This window comes from Phytophthora cinnamomi (genome assembly GCF_018691715.1).
Source record: "Phytophthora cinnamomi strain GKB4 chromosome Unknown Contig27, whole genome shotgun sequence".
NCBI classification, from domain to species: Eukaryota; Oomycota; class Peronosporomycetes; order Peronosporales; family Peronosporaceae; genus Phytophthora; species Phytophthora cinnamomi.
This window is the reverse complement of record NW_027150960.1, coordinates 347,113-369,690: the sequence shown is the minus strand read 5'-3', so window position 1 is coordinate 369,690 and position 22,578 is coordinate 347,113. Positions and strand designations below refer to the sequence as shown.

General features: G+C 54.0%; 3 protein-coding genes across 3 annotated transcripts; 2 read left to right on the top strand and 1 right to left on the bottom strand.

Annotated features, from left to right (window-relative positions):
- Nucleotides 1–10,943: 10,943 nt before the first annotated feature.
- Nucleotides 10,944–12,182, top strand: IUM83_03920 (zinc-dependent alcohol dehydrogenase; the record flags this gene model as incomplete). The annotated part of the gene is made up of 1 exon (XM_067927953.1): nt 10,944–12,182. One exon carries the CDS (start codon nt 10,944–10,946, stop codon nt 12,180–12,182), a length of 1,239 nt encoding a protein of 412 aa, XP_067793979.1.
- A 446-nt stretch (nt 12,183–12,628) lies between these two features.
- Nucleotides 12,629–14,359, bottom strand: IUM83_03919 (uncharacterized protein; the record flags this gene model as incomplete). Its single annotated transcript, XM_067927952.1, has 3 exons — nt 12,629–13,975; nt 14,209–14,255; nt 14,347–14,359. 3 exons carry the CDS (start codon nt 14,357–14,359, stop codon nt 12,629–12,631), a joined length of 1,407 nt encoding a protein of 468 aa, XP_067794008.1.
- A 45-nt stretch (nt 14,360–14,404) lies between these two features.
- On the top strand, nt 14,405–14,959 carry IUM83_03918 (pre-mRNA branch site p14-like protein; the record flags this gene model as incomplete). Its single annotated transcript, XM_067927951.1, has 3 exons — nt 14,405–14,431; nt 14,500–14,825; nt 14,941–14,959. The coding sequence occupies 3 exons, from the start codon at nt 14,405–14,407 to the stop codon at nt 14,957–14,959; spliced, it is 372 nt and encodes a 123-aa protein (XP_067794009.1).
- Nucleotides 14,960–22,578: the final 7,619 nt, after the last annotated feature.

Sequence of the window (22,578 nt, the reverse complement as noted above, 5' to 3'; positions counted from 1 at the left end):
TTCGCCCTGACCCCGAAAAGGTCAGAGTGGTTAACGAATGGCCAACACCTTCAAGTGTCAAGGAACTGAGGCAGTTCCTTGGCTTGGCCACGTACTTGTGCAAGTACGTGGAGGATTATGCGGGCAAGATCCGCCCGCTATCACAGCTTCTTAAGAAAGAAGCTGTGTGGAATTGGACACCCGATTGCCAAAAGGCATTCGATGCAGTCAAGCGGGGCTTGACTGAGGCGCCGATCTTGGCAGTGGCTGACCAAGATCGCCCATTCCACGTCGTGTGTGACGCATCCGATTTCGCGATCGGATGCGCATTGATGCAGCACGATCACGAAGGCCGTGATCGTGTCGTCTACTACCAATCGCGTCAGCTGAAGCCAGCTGAGCGCAACTATCCGGTGCATGACAAGGAACTCCTTGCCATGAAATATGCACTCGCAAAGTTCCGAGTGTATTTGCTTGGGAGTAGACCATTTGTGGTCTACACCGACCATGCTTCACTGCGCACCGCAGTGAAGTCGCCACACATTTCACAAAGAATGGCGAGATGGCTCTCATTCTTTGCGGAGTATAACTTCCGGGTCGAATACAAACCCGGAAGACTGAACGTGGTGGCCGACGCGTTATCACGTCGGCCGGACTATGCAGAAGCTGTTGACGTCAATGCCATTGACGCCATGCGATCGAGCAAAGCCACATCATCTCTGTTGGATGATGTGAAGGCCGCGTACGCGCACGACGCGGACGCGAAGCTCTTGCTGGCCTATGGCACAGCGCCTTCTGACAAGTCCCGTCAGAAGCTGCCCAAGCACCTTCGAGCGCGTGCACACCGCTTTCGTGTGCACGACGGACTACTGCTTTACAATGCAGTCGACGACAACGCGGATCGCGTTGTCGTGCCAAATGACCATGATCTGCGACTCAGGATCATGTACGAGTATCATGATGCCCCGTCTGCGGGACATCTCGGACGTGAGAAGACATACGTCCTTCTCACGCGTGACTTCTACTGGCACCACCAGTACAAGTGGGTGCGCAAGTACGTCCGTGCTTGCGAGGTGTGCCAACGCGTAAAGCCTGCGCCGTTTGCGCAGGCTCCATTACAATCACTACCGACTCCGTCGGAGTGTTGGAAGTCCATGTCTTTGGACTTCATCTTTGGTCTTCCCCCGGTCAGTGGAGGGAATACCGGTGTTGTGGTCTTCGTCGACCGCTTCAGCAAGATGGTACATCTTGCTGCGGTGCCGGCAGAGGTGACCGCGAAGCAGACGGCCCGTCTGTTCGTCGACATGGTGTTCAAACACCATGGCATGCCGTCCGACATCGTGTCGGACAGAGACCCGCGCTTCACAGCGCACCTGTGGCAAGAAGTGTTTACACTTCTTGGGAGCCAGCTTTCAATGTCGACTGCGGACCATCCGCAGACGGACGGTCAAACCGAGCGCGTGAATCGCGTGCTCGTCGATATGTTGAAGAGCTACGCTCACTCGTTCCAATACTGGAGCGAGTGCTTATCGATGGCAGATTTTGCCATCAACAACTCGGTGCATGCCTCGACCGGGCATACACCGTTTTATGTGAATGCCATGCGGCATCCCCGTCTGCCGAGTTTACTCGGAGTGGTGGCTCCCACTTTAAGTGGGGGAGGATCTGCGACTGCATCACAGCAGTCGCAAAAAGCCGCTGACACCTGCACAGTGTCAGCCGCGACAACAAGGAACACGACAACCAGGTCTGCGCGGGGCGCAGACCTTGGCAGGAAGAACCAAGGGGCAGCGCAGTGCGCTGACCCCCAGAACAAGGAAAACGAGTCTGTGCAGAGCACAGACTCCACAAAGAACAAGGACCACGGGTCTGCGCAGGGCGCAGACACCGCGAAGAACCACGCAGAGGCCGGGCCTCTTGCGGAGAGCGAGCTGAACGAGTTCAGCTCGGATGCGATTGACTTTATCAATAAAAGACAAGCCGTAATTCGGTTTGTCCAGGACACGATTGCAGCTTCTGTTGATCAACAGAAGCTGAACGCCGATAATATTGGCAGGGGCAACACAAATGAATTCAACGTGGATTCATTGGTTTTGTTATCTACTCAAAACCTGCCCAAACATGCAGTTTCGGATTTCGGAGCAAGCAAGCTTGCTCCGCGCTTCATCGGGCCATTCACGGTGATGGCACGCCACGGTAACGCATACACGCTAGACATACCGTCTAGCATGCGGCTCCACCCGACATTTTATGTCGGGCGGTTAAAGCCATACCTCCAGCACGAGCCAAGTGGCTCGTCTGACCGAAGAGACAGCCTCGACAGGGGAAACCCTCCCCTCCAGCGCGTAGTCGCGCTGGAGCAGTTAATACAGTCGGGCCTACAGCCCGACCGGCACGTTCAAGGCGGTCTGGGAGACCGCCAGAGCCGGGACACGAAGGAACAGAGCGGCAACCGCCGCGCTCTGAAAGTACTCCACGACCGTCACTTGGTCGTGGAGCAACACGAGATGAAGGTCAACACGGCGTTGACCATCGGAGCGTGTTTCCACCACCTCCGCCACCGCTGCGAGACGCACGCGGAGAAATTCGCTGGATCGTCCAGCGAATTGTTGATCATAGGAAAACAATCCGAGGTCCGGATTGTTTTCGCATTCGTTGGAGAGGTTTCCCTCCCCAACACGACACGTGGGAACCACGGAACGTCCTGATGGAAGACGTTCCGGACATGGTGAAGGAGTACGAAACCCAACACGCACTACCAGCAAGAAGGTAGTGCGAGCGCTGTAGTAATCTACAACGCCTGACGACTCGCGAGCTAGATAATTAGCACGGAGATCATTGAAGCTCTCAGATATACATATAGTATACCTGTTGTGGTCGCGGTTGCTAATATGCACCGCCACCTGGACGGACAGTGCGCACGGCGCACGGACACCAGCCTCCACCGCAACAGCGTGGAGTTGCTAATACTTGCCACTTCGAGAAGGACTCGAAGTGCTTTGGCGTTTGCTTACCCGATCACGGTAAGCAACAGAAATTCGCTTAGAGATGTCGACGCATAGACGCGGTCGACATCGAAGAATCGTACACAGACACTGTGTTGTCTGTCCCCGTGGTAGCGGCGCACCTCGCGCTATCGCGCATTGTACACAGCAACAGAGAGTTTACACTCTGTTGCAATAGTGGTCTTCAACTTGATCGTGCTCATTGCAGATGAGCACGGAAATCCCCAGCACAAACAATTGACAAGCAGTCAATATTAATTGACGTGTCGATACCGACACGTCTAAGCTTAACGGGGGGATGGTGTAACGGGGTTACACACACAAGTGACAACAGTCACTTGTGCATGATTAACGGTCACAAGTGACAACTGTCACTTGTGCATGGCAATTGCCGCTTATGGTTTAACAGATAAATATCTGTTAAAGGTTTTAGATACTTCCTCACATTGGTGTAAGACACACCAATGGATACATTGAAGTGGACCACCACAGTGAGTGGTCCACACATACCCAAAAGATCCTATTGGTAGAAAGCAGCATCTTTCTACCAATCAGAGACATGCATATTAGCGGGGCTCTGACAGCCAGCCGCTGCCAACCCTTTCATAGATGATAAACAGTTTTTAGCAGATTTTAGAGGAAGATCAATTTACAAACAATACAGTTCTCATTTTACCTTAAACTACCTATTTGGTGTTTTATTTGATTTATATTATACTTGTGGACTCAAGTATAATTAATTCAAATTATTAATAAACTCCTCCGCTTCCTCATACACGTAGCGCGACGTGTAAGCTAAAGTAGTGAGCCAAAGTAGGCCCACTACAGTGTCAAAGGTTTTAGGCATCCGTGTTGAACACATCCCTGAAGAGTGGGCTCTAAGGTAGGAGCAAACTATCAAAGAAATATTGGAGACGGCAGGATTGGTGAATGCGAACCCCGTCAAGGTACCGATCGGAGCTGATCAGGTAGGATGCAATGACGAACTGCTTCCATCAGGCTGTGACGGCACACAAGAGCACCCAACAGTCCGGCCGTTTCAGTCGCCTGTGGAGAACCTCCTGTGGGTGGCGCGCTGCACGCGTTCCGACATTAGTTTAACCGTGCATCGAGTTACGCGACAAACTCACGCACCGACGCGCAGTGACTGGAGCTTAACCAAGAAAGGTGCGCATTACCTCAAAGGTACAATAGAGGTGAAACTTTGGATGACCAAATGTGAAAACGGAAGCAAGGGCATTCGTGTTGAAGGATTTAGTAACGCTGATTTTGCGGCTGACCGAGTGGACTGCACGTCTGTCAGCGGGGGTGTCGTGCTCGTTAACGGCATGACGGTAAGGTGGAAGTGGCCGAAGCAGGAAGGTGTTGCGTTGTCGACAATGGAAGCAGAGTTCACGGCGGCATCCCACGTGACGGGGGAAATGATAGGGATTTGCGAGGTGCTGAAAGAAATTGGCATAAAGGTAGAGAAACCAATGCTGTTGCACGTCGATAATCTAGCAGCAATTCGGCAAATTGTGGGGTAGGACACGTCGGGCAAAGCGAAACACATCGATGTGCGCTACAAGTTTGTCAAGGTCTTGGCGAAAAAGGAAGTTTTAACGGTGAAGCACTGCGAGTCAAAGCTGATGCGCGCAGATCTCATGACGAAAGTGCTTGCTGCGCCTCGAACTGCTGCGCTACGTGAACTCATTGGTTTGAAACACTAGGATCGAATAGCTGTAAATGCCTTCAACGGAATACACGAGGGTCGCCACCGGAGCGCCGTGCTGCGTCCTGTACTGCCCAAGCAACCTTTTGGGCTGAGATGAACCGGGCGGTCCGTTCTCAAAGACGTAGGTGGCGGCTGGTAGGTCCGCAGGTAGGTTTCACCTTGACCGCAGTAGGAAGATGGCCCCCGGGACGGGACACAGGAAGCTGTGACCCGATCGCTGCAGCATGCGTGCCGTGCCGTGGCCAGATTGATCGGTCTTGGATCCGCGGAGGCGGATATGAACGGATGTAGCTACAGAGGTATCCATGGTCGCTGTACCGGTGTCATCACATGGCACCACGTCCGCTGCCCTTAGCGCGAACCATAGAAACTTGCCGTCATCTGTGGCGGTAATTTCGGACCTCCGAAGGAGAAAGAAGAAGGACAGACCCCCCCCCCCCCCCCCCCCCCCGTAGAGCTTGATCCGAAGGGGAAGTCATGTTGAGTGAGGCGAAGCATGTCTCCAGAAGCCTGATCGATGCGGGAGCTATGCGAGCCGGGGGTTCATCGAGTCTGCCGATCCCCTTCAGGAGCATGCGGATTTGTGAATGGTCTGATGGAAACGGCCTCCCGGATGCTAGGAAGAAGTGTTTGATTCCCATTAGCGTGACTAGAATAAGGGAGCTCCGAAGGCGGCGGTTTGATCCATAGCCATGCTCAAAGCCTGAGGTGATAAAGTCGGAAATATGTTGGAGTTGGATCGTGATGGGGAGACCGTCCAGCCAAGGGCTTACTCCGCGGCGCGAGATGAAGGCTTGCCATACGGAGAGTGCCCGTTCGTATTTGTTGTATGTGGAGTCTGCCACGGAGTGCTCGCGCAGATATCTAGCCAGATCTGTTCGAGCTGAGTCGTGTTCAGTTGGGGTTGAACCTGTGTCCACAATTGTGTTAGGTTAGTGAAGGTTACGTTAGCATGACGGCCCCCGACTAGGCGAGATCCGGCATCGGCAATAATTATCCACGCCTGCTATGTGTGATGAAGAGAACCGTAGTCCAAAGGCCACTTCCCAGCACCCGAGTAGACGAATCATGGTTTGAGCTCGCGTGTTGGTGGATGACATTTTGGTTTGCCAGGCTACGGCCGAGGTATTGTCTATTCTGAACTGTACGGTATGTTGCGTTGGCGTGACCCGAACTCAGAGCGCCATGTGCTGGCCCATGTGTGAACCGCAAATGCACACGAGAGTAGTTCGCGGTAGTTTATGTTGAACCCGTTGCGATGACCGGCATTGAAATCTGAGATCATGTCTCGTTCTGTTGAAGAGAACTGGTAGATGAGCACGCGCTTTTAGCGGCGCTCCAAGGCGCACAGGCCGCTGTCGGATGCGTCCATTTCGATGGTGATGTCCGGGGGAGGGTGTGCATGGAAGTATTCCGTCGGGACCCCGTTGAGTTGTGGAGCGTGGGGTATGTGGACCCACCATGCCAGGTTTTGGCGCATAGTTTCTGTTATGTGGACCGGCGACCAGCGGTGGAGGTGGGATTTGGCCTGGCGAAGCCGCTGCGAGAATGGCTGAGCGGGTCGAACGCACGTGGCCACATGGCGGAGACAACCCATCAGGGAGCGATATTGGGCCCGGCTGAGAGCTGTCGCTCGGGATGCAGCCGACACCAGAGCAGATGCCCTTGCGACTTTGGCTGGAGGCATTGCCACAGTCCTGGCCTCAGTGTCGAAGATAAGGCCAAGAACCTTTTGGCGGGTGCTCCACAAGGTGAACTGTTCGTCGTTGACCGCATCGGGCCCGAGAATCGTAATCATTGCTCGGCGGAGGGACTGTTCCACATCGGTGCAGCTAGTCCCGATATCCGCAGATATGGATACGTGGTCGTCGACCCAGTGGTAATTGAGAAGCCCCTCTGGGTAGATAACATTGGAGGTACGACCGTGTAAGTGAGCGATGGCGTCGCCAGCCAAGCCATAAAACCCTGGTGATCCTGTCCAGCCAAAGCATGCGGCCATGTCGATAACCAAGGCGTTGTCCTCGGGTATGGTGTCAGTGAACACGTGGGCCGATTCGCTATGAATGTCCAGGTTTCTGAAAGCTGCTGCAACATCGCCGAGGAATAGTTTAATAGGGCGCAGGGGAAATTGTGCTGATTGGGCTAGAATTTCCTGTGCGATGGTAGCGCTGTGTTCGTACTCGGCCTCGGGCACCAATGCTCGGTCAGTGTGGCTGTTGACCGAGTCATCTTCGGGGAAGGAAAGGTCATGGATAACGTAGCCGGAGGTGATCGGGTCCCCATCTCCTTTGTCAATGACGCCAAAGGGACTGAGGAAAAGTTCAGACCAGAGTTGGGCAATGTCAAGATCAAGAACTAGGCATCTGCCCATGTCCTGTTCTTTCCAAATGTTCTTTCGGAACACGTTGAGCCGGTTGTGGGTGGAGGGATGATTGGGCGGTGGTGAGGTCTGCGTCGGTAGCGGTGATGCGAGGGCAACGTGTATGCCTTCGGTTGCGACCTTCAGGAGTTGTGGCAGTTTGTCAAAGTCTGGACACGACTTCTCGATCAGGGACGGTACTATATGATTGTTGGGGCGGGGGTCGGATGGGCTTTGACCGCAAAAGAGTTCAATTAGAGCTGGCAGAGAGATTCGCGTTCGGCGAACGTATTCGGACAGGCTAGCTTGGAGAGGGGTGTCGAGGGTGTAGAGAGGGCGACTGGCAGAGCCCGTGTGTGTTGGAAAATTGGGAGCAGGAAGCTCGAGGCCCGCAGCGGCGAGGGAGTCCGCCAGGATTTCCCGTTTAATGGCGTCCAGAGCTGAACGCGTTGCCTACCGTGGTGTTGGGCTCTAGCAACGTCGGTGGCGGGGGGGGGGGGGGGGGGGGCAGGTGGTGGCCCCTGAGTCTTTGGGCAGGGCGAGTGCGGGAGGGGTGGTGGAGAACACCCGGTCTTGGGCGAGAATTCGGCCTTGGGTGCAGGTTGGAGCGGGGCCCGGGCCTCGAGGCGACCGTTTGAAATGAAGCAGGCCCTGATTGGGCAATGGGAAAAGCCCGGGGGCAAATGTGCGCCGCTGAGTTGCGGGAGTTGCCGTGGTGCGGGTGAGGACGGGGCGGTGCTACGACGCCTGAAGTGGAAACAGGAGTAGCCTGATTAGGGGCGCGAGTTGGTGCCGTGGCTGTGATGGCATTGTGGGTGGGGGCCACCCGTAATCCAGTAGGTCGTGGAGCAGGTGGGATAAGATCAGGGTTCAGGCCAGTTCGAGCCCGGGATGTGGGCGGCGGTGCCGGGGCCGACGGCTGTCTGACCGCAGTGGGCCTAGCAGAGGGCCGCGTGGGGGGGGATCGTGCGATTTGTGAAAGTGGCGCGGTAGACTCGGAGGAGCATAATGCATGTGTGTTATCGTAGGCATTAATACGTGGAGTCAAATGGGACCGGAGCGCTGGTGAGCCAGCCGTGCCTCGGGCCCATCATGCACGGCGGGCGCCATCGCGAGGGCCTTGCTGAGTACGGCGGTTGGAGCCGTACTGTTTGGTGATATAGTGTTGCAGATCCCTAGGGAGTGGCCCTTCCCAGCGATGAGTACGGTAGGAATAGGCGTACCTCTCGCGGGTACTACCAAAGCACATCCCCCCACCGAAGAAGCGTAGGCAGGACTCTTTGCCATCCGGCTGACGCGGAATGAGTTGGCGGATGTGCTCCGGTATGCTTGGCGGCCGGGTCGGTAAGCCGCGGCGGGTTGTGCCAGCTGGTTGGTGCTGTGACGATGTAGCTGGCTCGGCGCGAGCAGCGGGCAGGCTTTGAAGGACCAGTAGCCAATCGAGCGATACTCGGTGGTGTCTGTGGCGGCGTAGAAATCGCGCCACCACGTCGGCGAGTCGTCGGTCAGATGGCCAACTGCCCGACCCATGTACAGGTTTGCATACTGTAGAGTGAGCGTGACCCGCATCGGCATGTTACCGGGGTCTGTCGTTTGGGTGTCGGAGACAAACAGGCGGATGCGGTCAAGCAACCGTACCATATGGGCGTACCAAAACGCGTTGGCGAATGCGCTCAGGCCACTGAGCGCGAGTAAGATGTCGTCGTAGCTGGTGCACGGGGCATGCGCTTGCGGTGGCTGTAGCGCTGAGCTAAAGTCGAGCGAGAAATTAGTGTTGTTGGAGCTACGAGCCAGGCGCTCGTCGTCGGAGAGAGGGCGGAAGTGGGGTGGGGACAGGCCTTGGGATCCAAGTCGCACACAGTACAGGGCGGCCGTGGTCGGTATCGCCATATCGAATGGGATATCCGGCGCGGCGCTAAAGCCGATCAGCGTGTCGGTTGGTGAGATGAACGTACCATCGGGGCGGAGGAGGCCGGCGATGCTACGGTGCGCCGCTAGCACGTGTGTCGGGTGGGGCGCGTAGTCGCATGGGTGGCAGCGGGTAAGCTCCTGCTGCTGGCACGGTCCATGGTGCCCCGACTGTGGCAGGTAACACCCCGGCCAAAGTGTTGATAGCCGGAGGACGAGCTGACGGCGCTCGTGGCCGAAAGGTGGTCGCGATGAGCTATGACGAGCGCACTCAGGGACCCAACCTGGGCCGTAAGGCGCGCCACCGCGTCATCGAGTTGTGCAGAGTAAGCTTGGTGCGGGTTTACCTGGGTAGTTTGAGGTGCCATACCGGGAAGGGGTGTCGGTGTTAGTTCGGGTGCAAGCCGATGCCTTGGGGCTCAGGGAAGGCATGCATAGGTTCTCGTTGTCGCCCGCTGTTGAGCTCGGTCGCGGTAGACTAGTCGTTGGCGCCGGTTTGCGTTTTGCCCGCGCAGCCGAACCTGCCTTTTTCTTCCCGGCTGCCCTTGTCTGCTCTGCAGGTGCCGCAGCCAGGACGGATGGGGCCGCGAGCGGGGCATCGAGGCTGAAGCCTGAGCGAAGGAGTTGCGCGAGCCCGTTTGGATTTGCGCTCCGACGAGCGTGCAGCGACGTCGGCTTTTTTCTTCTGGAGGCGCTTGCTCGTCCGCGGTGTGGAGCCCCCGGAGAGAGGTGGCCGGGCAGCGTCTTCTCCGACGCCGTCGTCCGAGACGCTCCTCGATGGTGTTGTGGTAGGTGAGGTCGGGGGCTGGGCTGGAGTCGGGGGACGGTCTGCAGTCGCGGTCGGGATCGCCGTGGTGGATTGTCGCGCTGGTGACGTCGGAGACTCGGGTGCAGGCGTAGTCGTTGCGGTAGTTGGTCGGGCGAAGGCGGGGGGGGGGGGGGGGGGGGGGGGGGGGCGACGGAGGCGAGGGACTAGGCGAAGTCATGGGGTGCGTTGAAGAAGTGAGCGAGTGTCTAGTGCTTTTTGTGGCTTGCTTGGTGGAAGGCGAAAGGCCGAGTGAGCGCTTCCTCGCAGCGCTGCTGGCCTTGGTTTCGTCTCTCTCGTGTAAGTGTCTCAGGTTAGCGGCCGTTGTTGGTTGGTGGTTTCCTGACTGCTTGTGTGCGCTAACAACGGAAACACCCAATCTTGGCCGTGTCAAGATTTTCACCTGCGTGAACAGAGTTTTTGTTGTTGTTGAAAAAAACGGTCTCTAGTTGACAAAATTCTAATTCGTACACCTAACCCATTCTGAAAACTGATATGTCCCCGGTAAAAACGTAAATCAGAGTAATGTGCTACATAAAACAGAGTCCCACTAATTATAGGGGGCAGAGAGGAGGCGTTCAACTGAAAGTATAGAAATTGTTAGCGAACTAGGGTAAAACATCATCGCCGAAACTACCAGTAGGATACTCTGTCCGCTCCTAGAGTTGCCGTTGTCCACAACTGCGGACAGCCGCAAAATTATCTGTTGGCTTGCAAAAACTTGAGCCGACCCGAGTCAGGGTGCCGCGTGGCTGCGGTGTGGCGGCAGGACTTAGCCCGACAGTACCAGTGACCACGTGACGATCACATGCCAACACGCGTCTCCACACACCGTGGACAAACTCACTTCAGCCTTCACACAAGCAGCCTCAAGTTGAGGCTCCACGACAGCTCCATGGACGGGCGGTCTACTTCAAGCGCGAGTCCCACTTGAAGCTGCGAATAAAACCGACACCAAGCAGAAATGCCAAGATCAGGAGCATTTACTCTCCAAACATGTATGCTGCATCGGCACGTCGAAGGGCATTTCTTGCGACCCGCACCACAGCGACCCTACCCGACCCGACGCGTTGTGACCAGCGAGCTCTGTCATTCTGCAATTCGCTGTCCACCACTCAAGTCAAGCCCAGCCAGCTCCACTCAAATCCTTCGGTGCAAGCTTCAACGTCGAAGATGTTGCGCGTGCTGTCCCGCTTCAACCAGCCCGCTCGCCGCGCAGCTCAACTCTCACTCAAGTCGATCGCTGGCGCGCACAACGTGCAGTGCCGCTGCGGCAACTGCGTGCAGCACCCGACGGGCTGCACGTGCCCTCGCTGCCAGTCGCGCTCGTTCTCGGTCAAGTCCCAGTCGCACTACGACATCCCGAAGACGCAGACGGCCGTGGTGTTCGAGCAGAACAACGCGCCGCTGCAGGTCCGCAAGGACTGGCCGGTGACCCAGCAGAAGGACCTCAAGCCTGGCGAGGTGCTGGTGCGCTTGGCGTACTCGGGCGTGTGCCACACGGACCTGCACGTGTGGCTGGGCGACTGGCCGCTGGACAACAAGCTGCCGCTGGTCGGTGGCCACGAAGGCGCCGGCTACGTCGCTGCCATCGGCGACCACAGCTACACGCACCTGAAGATCGGCGACCCGGTGGGCGTGAAGTGGCTGGCGAACTCGTGTCTGGGCTGCGAGGACTGCCGCAAGGGGTACGAGTCGACTTGTGTGGACGCCGAGCTCCATGGATTCACTGTGGACGGCTCGTTCCAGCAGTGGTGTGTGTCCTTTTCGGAGCATGTCACTCCTATCCCCAAGGAGATGCCAATGCACGCTGCAGCTCCGATCCTGTGTGCTGGCGTGACGGTGTACAAGGCTCTGAAGGAGATCGGTGGCAACTGCGGCGACTTTGTTGTCATTCCCGGTGCCGGAGGCGGCCTGGGTCACTTGGCTTGTCAGTATGCTCGTGCCATGGGCTACCGTGTGGTTGCTATTGACTCCGGTGAGGACAAGCGTAAACTGGTGGCGTCTTACGGCATCAAAGACTTCATCGACTTCAAGGAGGGCAACGTGAAGGAGAAGGTGTTCGCCGCGACCGAGGGACGTGGCGCCCATGCCAGCGTTGTGGTGGCATCGGGCGGCGACGCTTACGCCGACGCCTTGTCGTTCCTGCGTCCACACGGTGCTGTGGTGCTGGTGGGTCTGCCGAAGGACACGTACATCACGGCTGAGGTGTTCGGCTCGGTGTTGAACGCGCACCGCATTATCGGCTCGTACGTGGGCAACCGTCAGGACTCGATCGAGGCGCTGAAGCTGGCTGCGGCAGGTGACGTGAACACGACGTACAAGATCGAGAAACTCGAGAACTTGCCGAGTGTCTTCGAACGCATGGCCGCAGGCAAGCTTGCTGGCCGTATCGTGTTGGACTGCGAATAAGGGCCGGCATATTTGTGAAAAGGGTGAATGGGCCGAAGGCCCTGACCTCGAAACATTGGTGGTGAACGACATTGTGCTGGGAGATGAAGCACTGCTTACTGCATTTGCATTCATGGTGCAATTCGAAGTGAACGAACAAAATAAAACACTCGATACGTCAATTAAGAAATCATCTAGCATGCTCGATGACCAAAACGTACACTTCTTGGATGTGGTAGCTCTTCTTGTCCCTCAAATAATCACACGTGATGCCCAAAACGTCGAGATTCGTTTTACTCCGCAGTAACCCATCGGCAATTTCTAGTGTGATGGAAAGATCTTCTCCACTGCGTGCGGATCAAACATGGATCGCAATTGTGGGCTCATAGGAGATTTTGTTTGTGATCGGAAACACCGAGCCTCTAAGGTGAATGATGACAGCGTTAATCGAAGCTCCAACTGCAGAACTACTCGCCGTAGTCGTGAGCGTTGGGGGGATAATTTGCGCAAAGGTACTCGAATACCTGGAAATGACCATTCTGCGCCGCAATACTTGCGCTGCTACCAATTCTTTGAACGTGCACTTGCTGGTGCAGGTAGCGTACCATGTCCATGTGGCCATTAGCAGCGGCCCCAGCCATAGCCCACTCAGAGCATCCCTCCGGTCGATGAGTTAACAGGAACTCGACGACATTTATGCGGTTAAATTGCGCAGCAGCATCCATTGCAGTTGTTGTGCATCCTTCTTGTCGATTTTCATGCAGGAATTTTAGGACGTCGAGATGCCCATTTCGTGCAGCTCCATCCATCGCGTTTGTCGTGCAACCTTCAGTGCGATTCTCGTGTAAGAACTTGACGACCTCCAGGTGCCCATTGCGCGCAGCACCATCCATGGCTCGCACAGTACACCCTTCGGTACGATTCTCGTGAAGAAAGCGCACGATATCAATCCGCCCTCTTTCAGCAGCCAGATTCATAGCTCCCGTAGTAAATCCCTGCCTCACCTCTTCATGCAGAAACTTCAGGAGCTCTAAATTCCCAGCAGCCGAGGAGTTTATCGCCTTAGAAGTGAGGGAAACACACGCTTCTCTCCGATGGATGATCAGCCAGCGCACAACGCGGAGCTGTCCAGCGTAAATCGCTTCGTTGAGTAGATGCGGATCCCAGTGCGAGCTTGGGGCGTCCTCCGCGTACAAATGGAGATACTCCAAAACGTCAATTCGGCCATTCACTGCCGCGAAGCGCCTCACGTCGCCGAAATTCAGCGTCGGGTCTCGTCGGTAGTACGGGAACTCCTGCAGCTGCTGAAGCATGCGGAAAACCCTGAAGTTGTTCTTCCAGATTGCCAGTTTCGGCAGCATCCCCAGCTCGGGGCACTCGTCTTGAGGTTCCAATAGATCAAACCAGTCGTCCAAACTAGCACGTTCGAACTGCAGCACCAGGTTCGGCAGCCCGCGCTTGAACGTCATGATGAGGCGGAACAACTCGTCGTTGCGAATCACTCTCGCGGCTACTTGGGCTCCTGCGGGCGACCTCCACGCCTGCAGCCGCGCCTCCTCTATCTCGAGTGTTTTGTCTTCTTCTCCGGGTGGGTCGCTGAACTCGTCAACTTTGGCTCTGCTTTGAATCAACCGCCACAGATGGAGCATCGCCCACAGCAGCACCGACAGAACCCACACGCGCCCTCGGATGTGATCCGCGAGCCAGAACCAGACGAACGTGGCCCCCGTGAGCAGCAGCACCGCATGCAGAGCGGCGTCGCTGTAAACTCGTGTGTCCAGCATGATGGGAAATTGACGAACGCGTCTCGATACCTGGCAACCGAAGCGTCCAAAGCTGTTATGAGAGTGTTTTGCATCGTGAGTTGAGCTCCGCGACTGGATCACGCACTAACGCTTCAAGAATAGCGTGCAGCGGAAACGACCACCTCGTCAGCGTATTAATAAGCAAAAAGCCGCTCAACTCTACCCAAAGCCATCACTTCGAGTTAGAGGATGGCGCGCTAGACACAACGCAGTGCAGTTAATATCGGCGGCAACCTGCCGACGCAGCTATACTGCCGATAGCATGTTGAAGTCGAGCATATATCAGTACCTATTTTTGCCCACAGTAGAAAGACAGCGTTTAATTTTTACCCCTCCCAAACTACATACACAGAGTATCATGTATCACAGGATTTACGTACCGCACACCTCCATCTTCGCATCGACTCGACCTGGTTCGTTCAGTCTCCGCCCGCTCTCATGTCTGCTCAAGGTCGGCGCGGCAACGTACGTCCCTGTGGTATCTCGCGCGACCTGCCAGCTCTTATACTCACCTCGCGCATCACGTGTCGCAGGCGCGCCTGCCGCCCGAGGTGAACCGCGTGCTGTACGTGCGCAACCTGCCGTTCAAAATCTCGTCCGAGGAGCTGTACGACATCTTCGGCAAGTACGGGGCCATCCGCCAGATCCGCCTGGGCGTCAACAACGACACGCGCGGCACGGCCTTCGTGGTGTACGAGGACATCTACGACGCCAAGAACGCGGTGGACCACCTCTCGGGCTTCAACGTGTGCGGCCGCTACCTGATCGTGCTCTACTACCAGGCCAACAAGATGCAGCAGCGCAAGGCCGCCGTGGACCTGGACAAGCAGAAGCAGGAGCTGCAGGAGCTCAAGGACAAGTATGGCGTCGAGTGATCAGAAAGCCGCAAAAATGACCACCTCTGCACTGCTTTTTATCTATTTTCGCAGTTTTTTTTTTTACAAGAATGGTGACTATTGTGGTTGTTGCTGAAGTGAAAAATGTTTTTTTTAGGTTGACTGCAATACTGGAGGGGTTATGTATATGTAGAGGGAGAATCGTATCTGGACATGATTTCGTGGACCGTGGGCGAAATTGATCGGCGTGTTGCACTCGGTGCAGCTGACACATTACGGAGGGAACTACTCCATCGAGAGGATGGTCGCGCTGGATGGAAGAATACGCTCGGAATACGTCGCTGCGTCACGTCGTGCTGGTAGTGATCACCACGACCGTTTTACTGATACCTATTTTACTTGGACAAGAGTGTTCCGCTTCACGACTCGGAGGTTGGTTGGCTGGCACGGCTTTTGGCTACGTGTTGGGGTGTTCGGGGCAGCTCTGGCGTGTAGCGTTAGAAATCAAGTGGAACCATGGCTCGATGTCCGTGGGCTGTCCTGGAGGTAGACGGTGACGTAGTGTGCGTGCGTGGCTGGGGGCTCCATTGCATCCGGTATGCTCGTAGCTGATATATGGGTGTTTCCTGTCCCGTTCTCCCTAGTAACCCTCGACATATTTTTCGTACCGGTTCTGCTCGCCACTCCTCCCGAATATTTTCGAACAGCACCGCCGACTGAATAAATTTGCTTCAGTGCAAAGGTTCGCGACGATGGTGAACCCAGCGTAGCAAGTTCTGTTCGGAAAAGTAAGCCATACACGTACGAGTTGCTAGCACTCCTGGTACTTCCGTTTTTCAAGCTGATCATGGAGAGCATCTTTGCCGTTGTTGCTGGGGGAAATAAAGAGGATTTAGTACAATACCTGGACAAGTTGTGTTCACGGTGATTTTTTTCGATGCTTTCTACTTGGCTACGTTCATGTCAAGTTTATCAACCAAATCGGTCGTGGTAATTATGACTTTCGATGTCGTGGAGACAGCATTGATCTGGACGCGTGAGCGAATGGAAAACATTTTAGCTCGTGTTCGACAGGCGGCAAGCCTAATGTACAAGGATAACAGTCTACTCACTGTAGCCCGGTCGTTATGCAGTACCTCACGAGAAATCTCCAAATCCTCTCAAGGAAATATTCAAGGGCCTTGATGTATTCTCCATCGAGTGTCAGACGAAGGAAGAACACTTCTCCAAAGCCATCACAACAATTCTTATCAGCTTGCACTCGCGAACGTTGAAGCCAAGGCTTTACACTCAGTGCACATGACATCATAGCTGCAATTCTCCAGTACAATTTTCGCGTACGCATCATTTGGATTCGGATAATTTATCGTTTTCGCGCTGATCAAGAAGCGAGAGTTTCAATTTGATCTTCTGCTCCATTACAGTCGACGAAGGGGCTTAAGTATTTTTAAAATCGCTCGTGTTTTATTCTTACACCTTTGGGTGGCGCACGTGTGTACACTACTGGTTTTGTAGAAGACAGATGTGGCACCCACAAGGTCTTGCACTACTGAGCGATCGATTTTAGCGCCAGCGAGAGCTACTTTTTTGCATCTTCAATATACCGCCCGTAACGTTTCACCTTTCCGTAAGCGGGGTAGACCACATCAGCATTATGGAATTGCGGCACTTCAGACATTTTGACCCCCAACGCCTTTGCGTACTCCTCAATCGTGACCTTGTTGGTGCGCAATGTCTCGAAACTGTACTCCGTATCGAGCAAGCGCTCGCTCTCTCCGCAGCCTGCACTTCTTTGAATGCCTGAAACTTTTGCGCTAGCTTGGTTTTGGACACCAAATTCTCCAACTTCGCAATCCTAGTGATAATCCTCTCTTCATCAGCGTCGTCGGTCGTTTTGAAGTCACGAAGCGTCCGCTTGCCGTTCATAGGCAACTGACCAGTACACTGCCATCGGCGACACTCAACTCGGAAAGCTTGATACCGGAACGAACTGTGGGGGACGCGAGGGCACTTCCTCTCGAATAGATGGCGAGGATGACCACGAGCAGAAGCAGCCACTTGTCCATCGTGCACCTAATTTCCTGGCCGCTGAGGTGAAGGCAGGTCGTAAATCGGGTTTTGCGTAACGAAGCAAATTAGAAACTGGATAGCGCCTCACTAGGTAGTACCTGGAGGTACCTTTTCGCTTGTTGTTCGTCGCGACACCACTGGTTTGCCACAAACTTTGTGATTGATTCCCCATCGCCCATGCGCTCATGTTCCACGCCTTCTGGTTTTATCGAATACAACAACGATTCCTTCAATTTCAGCGAATGCTATGACTAGACCTCTACCAATACGGGAATTTAAATTTCCCGTTTTTCCCATATCCTGGCGAAGCCGGCATATGGGAGCAATTTGGTGGTTCATACGATTGAAAATACTAACTGTAGTGCTGTTCTGGGATTCTCTGCCAGCTCAATTGACTTTCCAATTCCTTCTACCACAAATGCTAGCACTAGCAGTTGTTTAGAGCTACTCACTGTATACTATCCCACCGTGCTGACTTTTTGGCCACCTACTTCTATTAATAACTCATTCTTCTTTTGACTTCATAGCAAACAATATCCTGATCAACGCATGAGCTGCTGCAAGAGGCACAAATGAAACAGAAGAAGCCTACGAAGCAAACGAAGCTCGACCTACGCGTCGCAAAACCACAACAAAGGGAGTGAAGTTCGTCGAAAGCATGTCGTAGCGTACGGTCTTAAGATTGGGACGCGAAATGCGTCTACTGGCCATGTTGAGACAGTTCTCTGGCGCTTTTGTAGCACGTTTGGAAGACATAATGCTTCTTATTGCAACTCGACGACGTCAATGGCAGCTTCGACCAACCCAAAATACTTCAACAGCTTCAGAACAGATCTGTACAACCAGCATTTACATGGTCAACATCCAGTAAAGTGGGGGAAATTCACGGCTCTATCTACTGACCCAAAGAAGCAACAATATTTCAACTCGCCTGAGGCTTCTTACGCCGAAACTCTTGAGGCCATTTTTGAACCGGAGGACACACTGCAGTTTACGCTTAGCTTGGCCATTTTTGATATTATTATTGGGCGACTGATCTTCACCCGGAGACGTTAACGGGCTCACGCACGCTCGGATCATGGAGATGTTTGCAAAGCAAGGAGAAGTACTAGGTATACCAAGTTACGGAGAAGCGACCTTCGCGATTCCGCCTTTGTGTTCGTTTTCTCGGGTCACCACGACGGACTTCTTCAATACCATGGACTGGAAGGTATTAACAAGATTGGTCAGGAATTCAAGAGTCCCAACAGAGTACGCCAGTAGCAAGCCGCTACGTGCGGCGATTGACAGTGTTGATCATTATATCGCAAGCTTTCGGGCAATGTGGGGGCTCACCGAAGCTTTCTCCAGGTTTCCCACACTAGTAAGTTTCTGCGGGGGTATCGCCACTGTCTTCCCAAACACCGCCACAGTTGAGTCATACTTCTCACTTATTGGGTGTGAGAAAACAGATCGGAGGTATTCACTAACTGACCTAGCGCTTGAAGGCATCCTGCATTGCAAGCAGTGGCAGCGTGCAACTACTCCCAGTTCGTAGATGACCTGCAATAGCTCGATAAACTTTGAATCCCATATTTCCCATATTTTGCTCTTCAAATGTGGTCGTATTTCCTGAAAATAGGGAAACTTGACCATTCCCGTATTGGTAGAGGTCTGGCTATGACTTTAGGATGTGCGTTTGCTTCTTCAGGATGATTATCGTAATGGTTTACAGACCAGATTTCACAGTAATCATTGGTATACATTCTACCAGAGAGCATTATACTGTAAAGCAAACGGCAAGGGGACTCATCGATGAAGTGCGAGGCAAAGTTAGAAGCAATTGATGGTTAAAACCTCGTTGTGGTCTCGCTAAATCCCTGTGACGGTAGGCGTACGTGTATCCTGAGTAAAGCTTAGCTAGGCGCCACTACTGGAGATTGGGTTTGGGATTGGTTACCTGACTTTCCTGGACTGCCAGCAATGGCAGGTGAGGGCGGGTAGTATATTAGAATCAGTTCTCAGTTATCACTCCAAGAAACATGCAATACACGTTGTTCTTGGTGAGAGTTCGGCTCACCCAGTCCACGAACCCTACATGCCAGCTTGGCCCTTAACCCACACGCCTCTCGTGTTTTAGCCCAGCAACGAGTCTATCGTCTTACAGTGAGGCTCTATTTGAATTAATACCGACAGCAGTACTAACATTGCTCCCATGCTAATGCTAAAAGCACAAACGTGTTGTGGATCATAGCTTTACCGAGCTGTCGGATCAGGAAGTGGCCGCTAATCTTTGAGATCTGAGCAGGAATCCTAAAAAATGTAGCGCTAAGCAAAGTAAAATATTAAAGGCCTAAGTCTTGTTAATCATACAAAGATGAGTTCTGCTTTTGCACTTCCTTCAGATCGAGGGGAGGCGAGGAAAGTAGATACAGCTTGGGTGTGCAGCATCGCCGAGCAGAAGCGAGCGGTATCTGCAGGCCACTGATTCACGTTGGCGTTGTCCACTACGCTAACACCCTGACCATTGAGTTCGAAGCGGTTGACGCAAGGTTCCAATGACGCCAAAATCTCTCGTAGATGTTTACGGAACAAGAGGCGGATGTTGGACACTGGGAATACTTCCGATGAACTTGTGCCAGCATCAAAACTATCCACGCTGTCACGATAGGCCAAATGAGGTTTGCAAAGACGGAAGAGCTCTTCTCGTAGCATCGAATGTCTGACAGGCGGAAGAAAAACGTCCCCCCCACCTGTAAGGGAATCGCGATCTAGATTGACGATAACAAGATCATTCGATGGCCGTGGCATGTCGCTGCGGCGCACGTACGAGTCGTGCAGTCCGAAAATGAATGGTGTGGGGCATTGCAGACAGTCTTTGAGAGCGAGTGGTAGCACTGGTACAAACACGTGACTCCAGACGAGTGGATAGAGCAGGATTCGCAGCGCCTCGCTGACGGAAAACATTACCGTGTAGCTAGACGCCACCATAACGACCTTTTTCTCCAGTAACACGAATGCAAAGAGTCGAAGCACATTTGTCAGTGATAGACAATCAAAGAGATCACTGATTCTGAAGTCGACGGCTGGAGGCAAGGCATTATCTGGCAGGGTGAGTTGGAATTGCGATCCTTGGTTACGAGCGAGGAAATACTGACCCATAGAAAGTGAGGCATCTTGGACGTCTTCTTGGGTGACAGACACTCCTCCACCGCCGCAGAGCTTGATGCTGTCTTCCGATCGCTTCCACAGGAAACTGAGAAAATACCGCATTGAATCAACCAGTGGAAATTTTGAGACGATGCAGAGTCCACTAGGTATTTCTCCCGTCTTGTTCTGATCAACAGGTAGCCACAGGACGGCACCATAAAATACTTTGTCGCCGCTTCCAGCGCTGAAATTGAATGCTAGAGGTCTAGAAGCGGCGGGATGGATGCTAGCGGCTGGATTGAGGAATGGCTCGATCGTTTGCTGCAGATTTGTCTGCTCTAGCGTGGATTCCGCGCGGGCAAGTTGTGATACGCCCGTGAACTTGATGGAGCCATCGGGTGACAACGCAACCGCGAAAACCTGGCATTTTGCTCGCGAGAAAACAGTCGCTGCCGCAAGCTCCTGCTCCAAAGCGAGATCGTTTAGGGAAAGAGGATCTACTACGCTGTTGGGCTGCTGGTAGAACGGGATCCGCGCAGCGCGCAGTAGCATCGCGATGTTCCCTCGACCAGAGCCGTGGACAATGAAGTCCCGATACAGCGCACTGTCGGCAAAATTCGTGTAGCTTCTAGTGCCGAGTACTCGAAACTCACACTCAACCTCGCGAGCAAGCTGTAAAAGTAGCGCTACTGCCTTCTCCATTTGTGCATCGGTTGCTAACGCATTGGCTGGTGCTCTTTGGTCGCTTAAGGTATGCACTGCGACTGCAAGCTGGTTCTTAGCGTGACTCGCGGCAGGTGACGCCACCGGGACACCACTCATCGCAAGTGTAGCAGCTCCATGGCGCACAAGGAAACGTGAGTGTATGCGCTTTAAGCCTGCGAGTAATCTTTTAAAGTCGTGTTCGCTATCTGCAGCCGTATCGTTGCCACCGGCCAGCTTTCTGTAGAGTGGTGTGACGCGGAAGGTTGTCTCGATCAGAAAACTCATTCGCTGGTGGTGTTGATGGTCTCGACCGTCCGCAGAGCTGTAGATGTATGCCCATAGAACCGTGGAGCTCCATTCATCCGATAATACATCATCAAGTGATAACCGCGTTTCCGGTGAAAGCCGCGAAGAATTGAGCGAAGCAGCAGATCGGACTTTTGTCAGAACTGGTGAAGGTAATCCGTCAGCTCCTATAGCACTGTTTTGTGTCAAATCCATCGTAGTAGCTCGCTGTCGAACGGTCTCAGGAGGTGAAGAAGCCCTTGAACGGGGTGATAGGTTCCCAGCTTGCTTCCCGTTAACGAAATCGTCGAAAGAGGTTGCTGGAGTTTTGTTTGGGGACACAGTGGGTCGAAGTTTTACTCTCATCTGTGCGGATGCATTATTGGAGGACGGTTGGACAACAGGTGACGCCGTGACACCGGTCACCTTGTAGAAAAGGTTATCAAGCAGAGAGCCAGAGGTCATGTTGGGCATCGAGCGTCGCCGCCCAGCGATTGCTGGTGCTATTGGCGAATCGATCGGAGAGCGAGGGCTTGGCGGTGTGCGCAGGTCATCCCTGTCATCGTTCCCTACGAAGGTAAATAAGTCGTGTGAGGTCTGTAGCGCTGCAGGAGATGTCGGCACTGAAGCTGCAGACCAACTGACCGAATTTGAATTACTGGACGAGCGATCACCCGGTTCATCCATCTCGCCATGAAGCCAACCCACTAGACCACCTTTCTGCTGGAAAGCGGAGAGCGCGCGTTTCTGCTGCTGCGCCACCTGCTGCGTCTTGTCTTTCAACGAGGCGGCGGCAGCACTCAGCACCGATAACGTACTGGAGGAAGCTTGATTTGCGGGTGAGTTTGGTGAACTAACTGCACTTGGGGACCGAAGCTTCATTGATGTCGGCACGACGATCTCACCAGGCCTTGTGGGATCGCTTCTCTCGTCATTTGACTGGAGCACTTCAACCTTGGAGGGATAAACCAACACCGTGTGCAGGTCGTCCACAAATTTCCCTAAATTCGCCGGCAGCGGTTGAACGGCAGCCGCTTCCGAGACGGACTGGAACAGGTTGGATGCGCCCCACGCGCTTTCGGCACACGGCACGCCAGCGTCCGCCATTTCTCGAAGTGGCTAACAACTGGGTTCGAGTGGTTTTGTGCTCGGCAAGGTGCCCATTGGTAACAACTGCTGCGGCGTCCGTTATCGCGATCAACTATTCCAAGCAAGTCCACTGCGCTGCCTAAAAAAAAATCGGGGTTTGCAAGTAAGCAGAAAGTGAAGGAGAAGCGATCACAAACATCTCAGAACCAACGACTTCGATGACGAAGAAGCTGCACATTGTGTTGGAGATACCCACAACACCGGAACCAAACTTTCGTTGGTAGCATAGCACAGGTGCCAACTTCAACTAGCTTTTGCTGTTCGTTTCGATAAAGTCTAGCGACGTTTGAGTGCCCGTTCGTGGCTCCATAGCAAATTGCTATTAGCAACACAGGGGTAATGCCCCTCCCCAAAGTTCGTTCATTTCTCGATTCACCGTGTCGGAGAACACCACCAAGTGACCAAGAGCTTTCGCCGCAATCAGCTTCGACGACGACC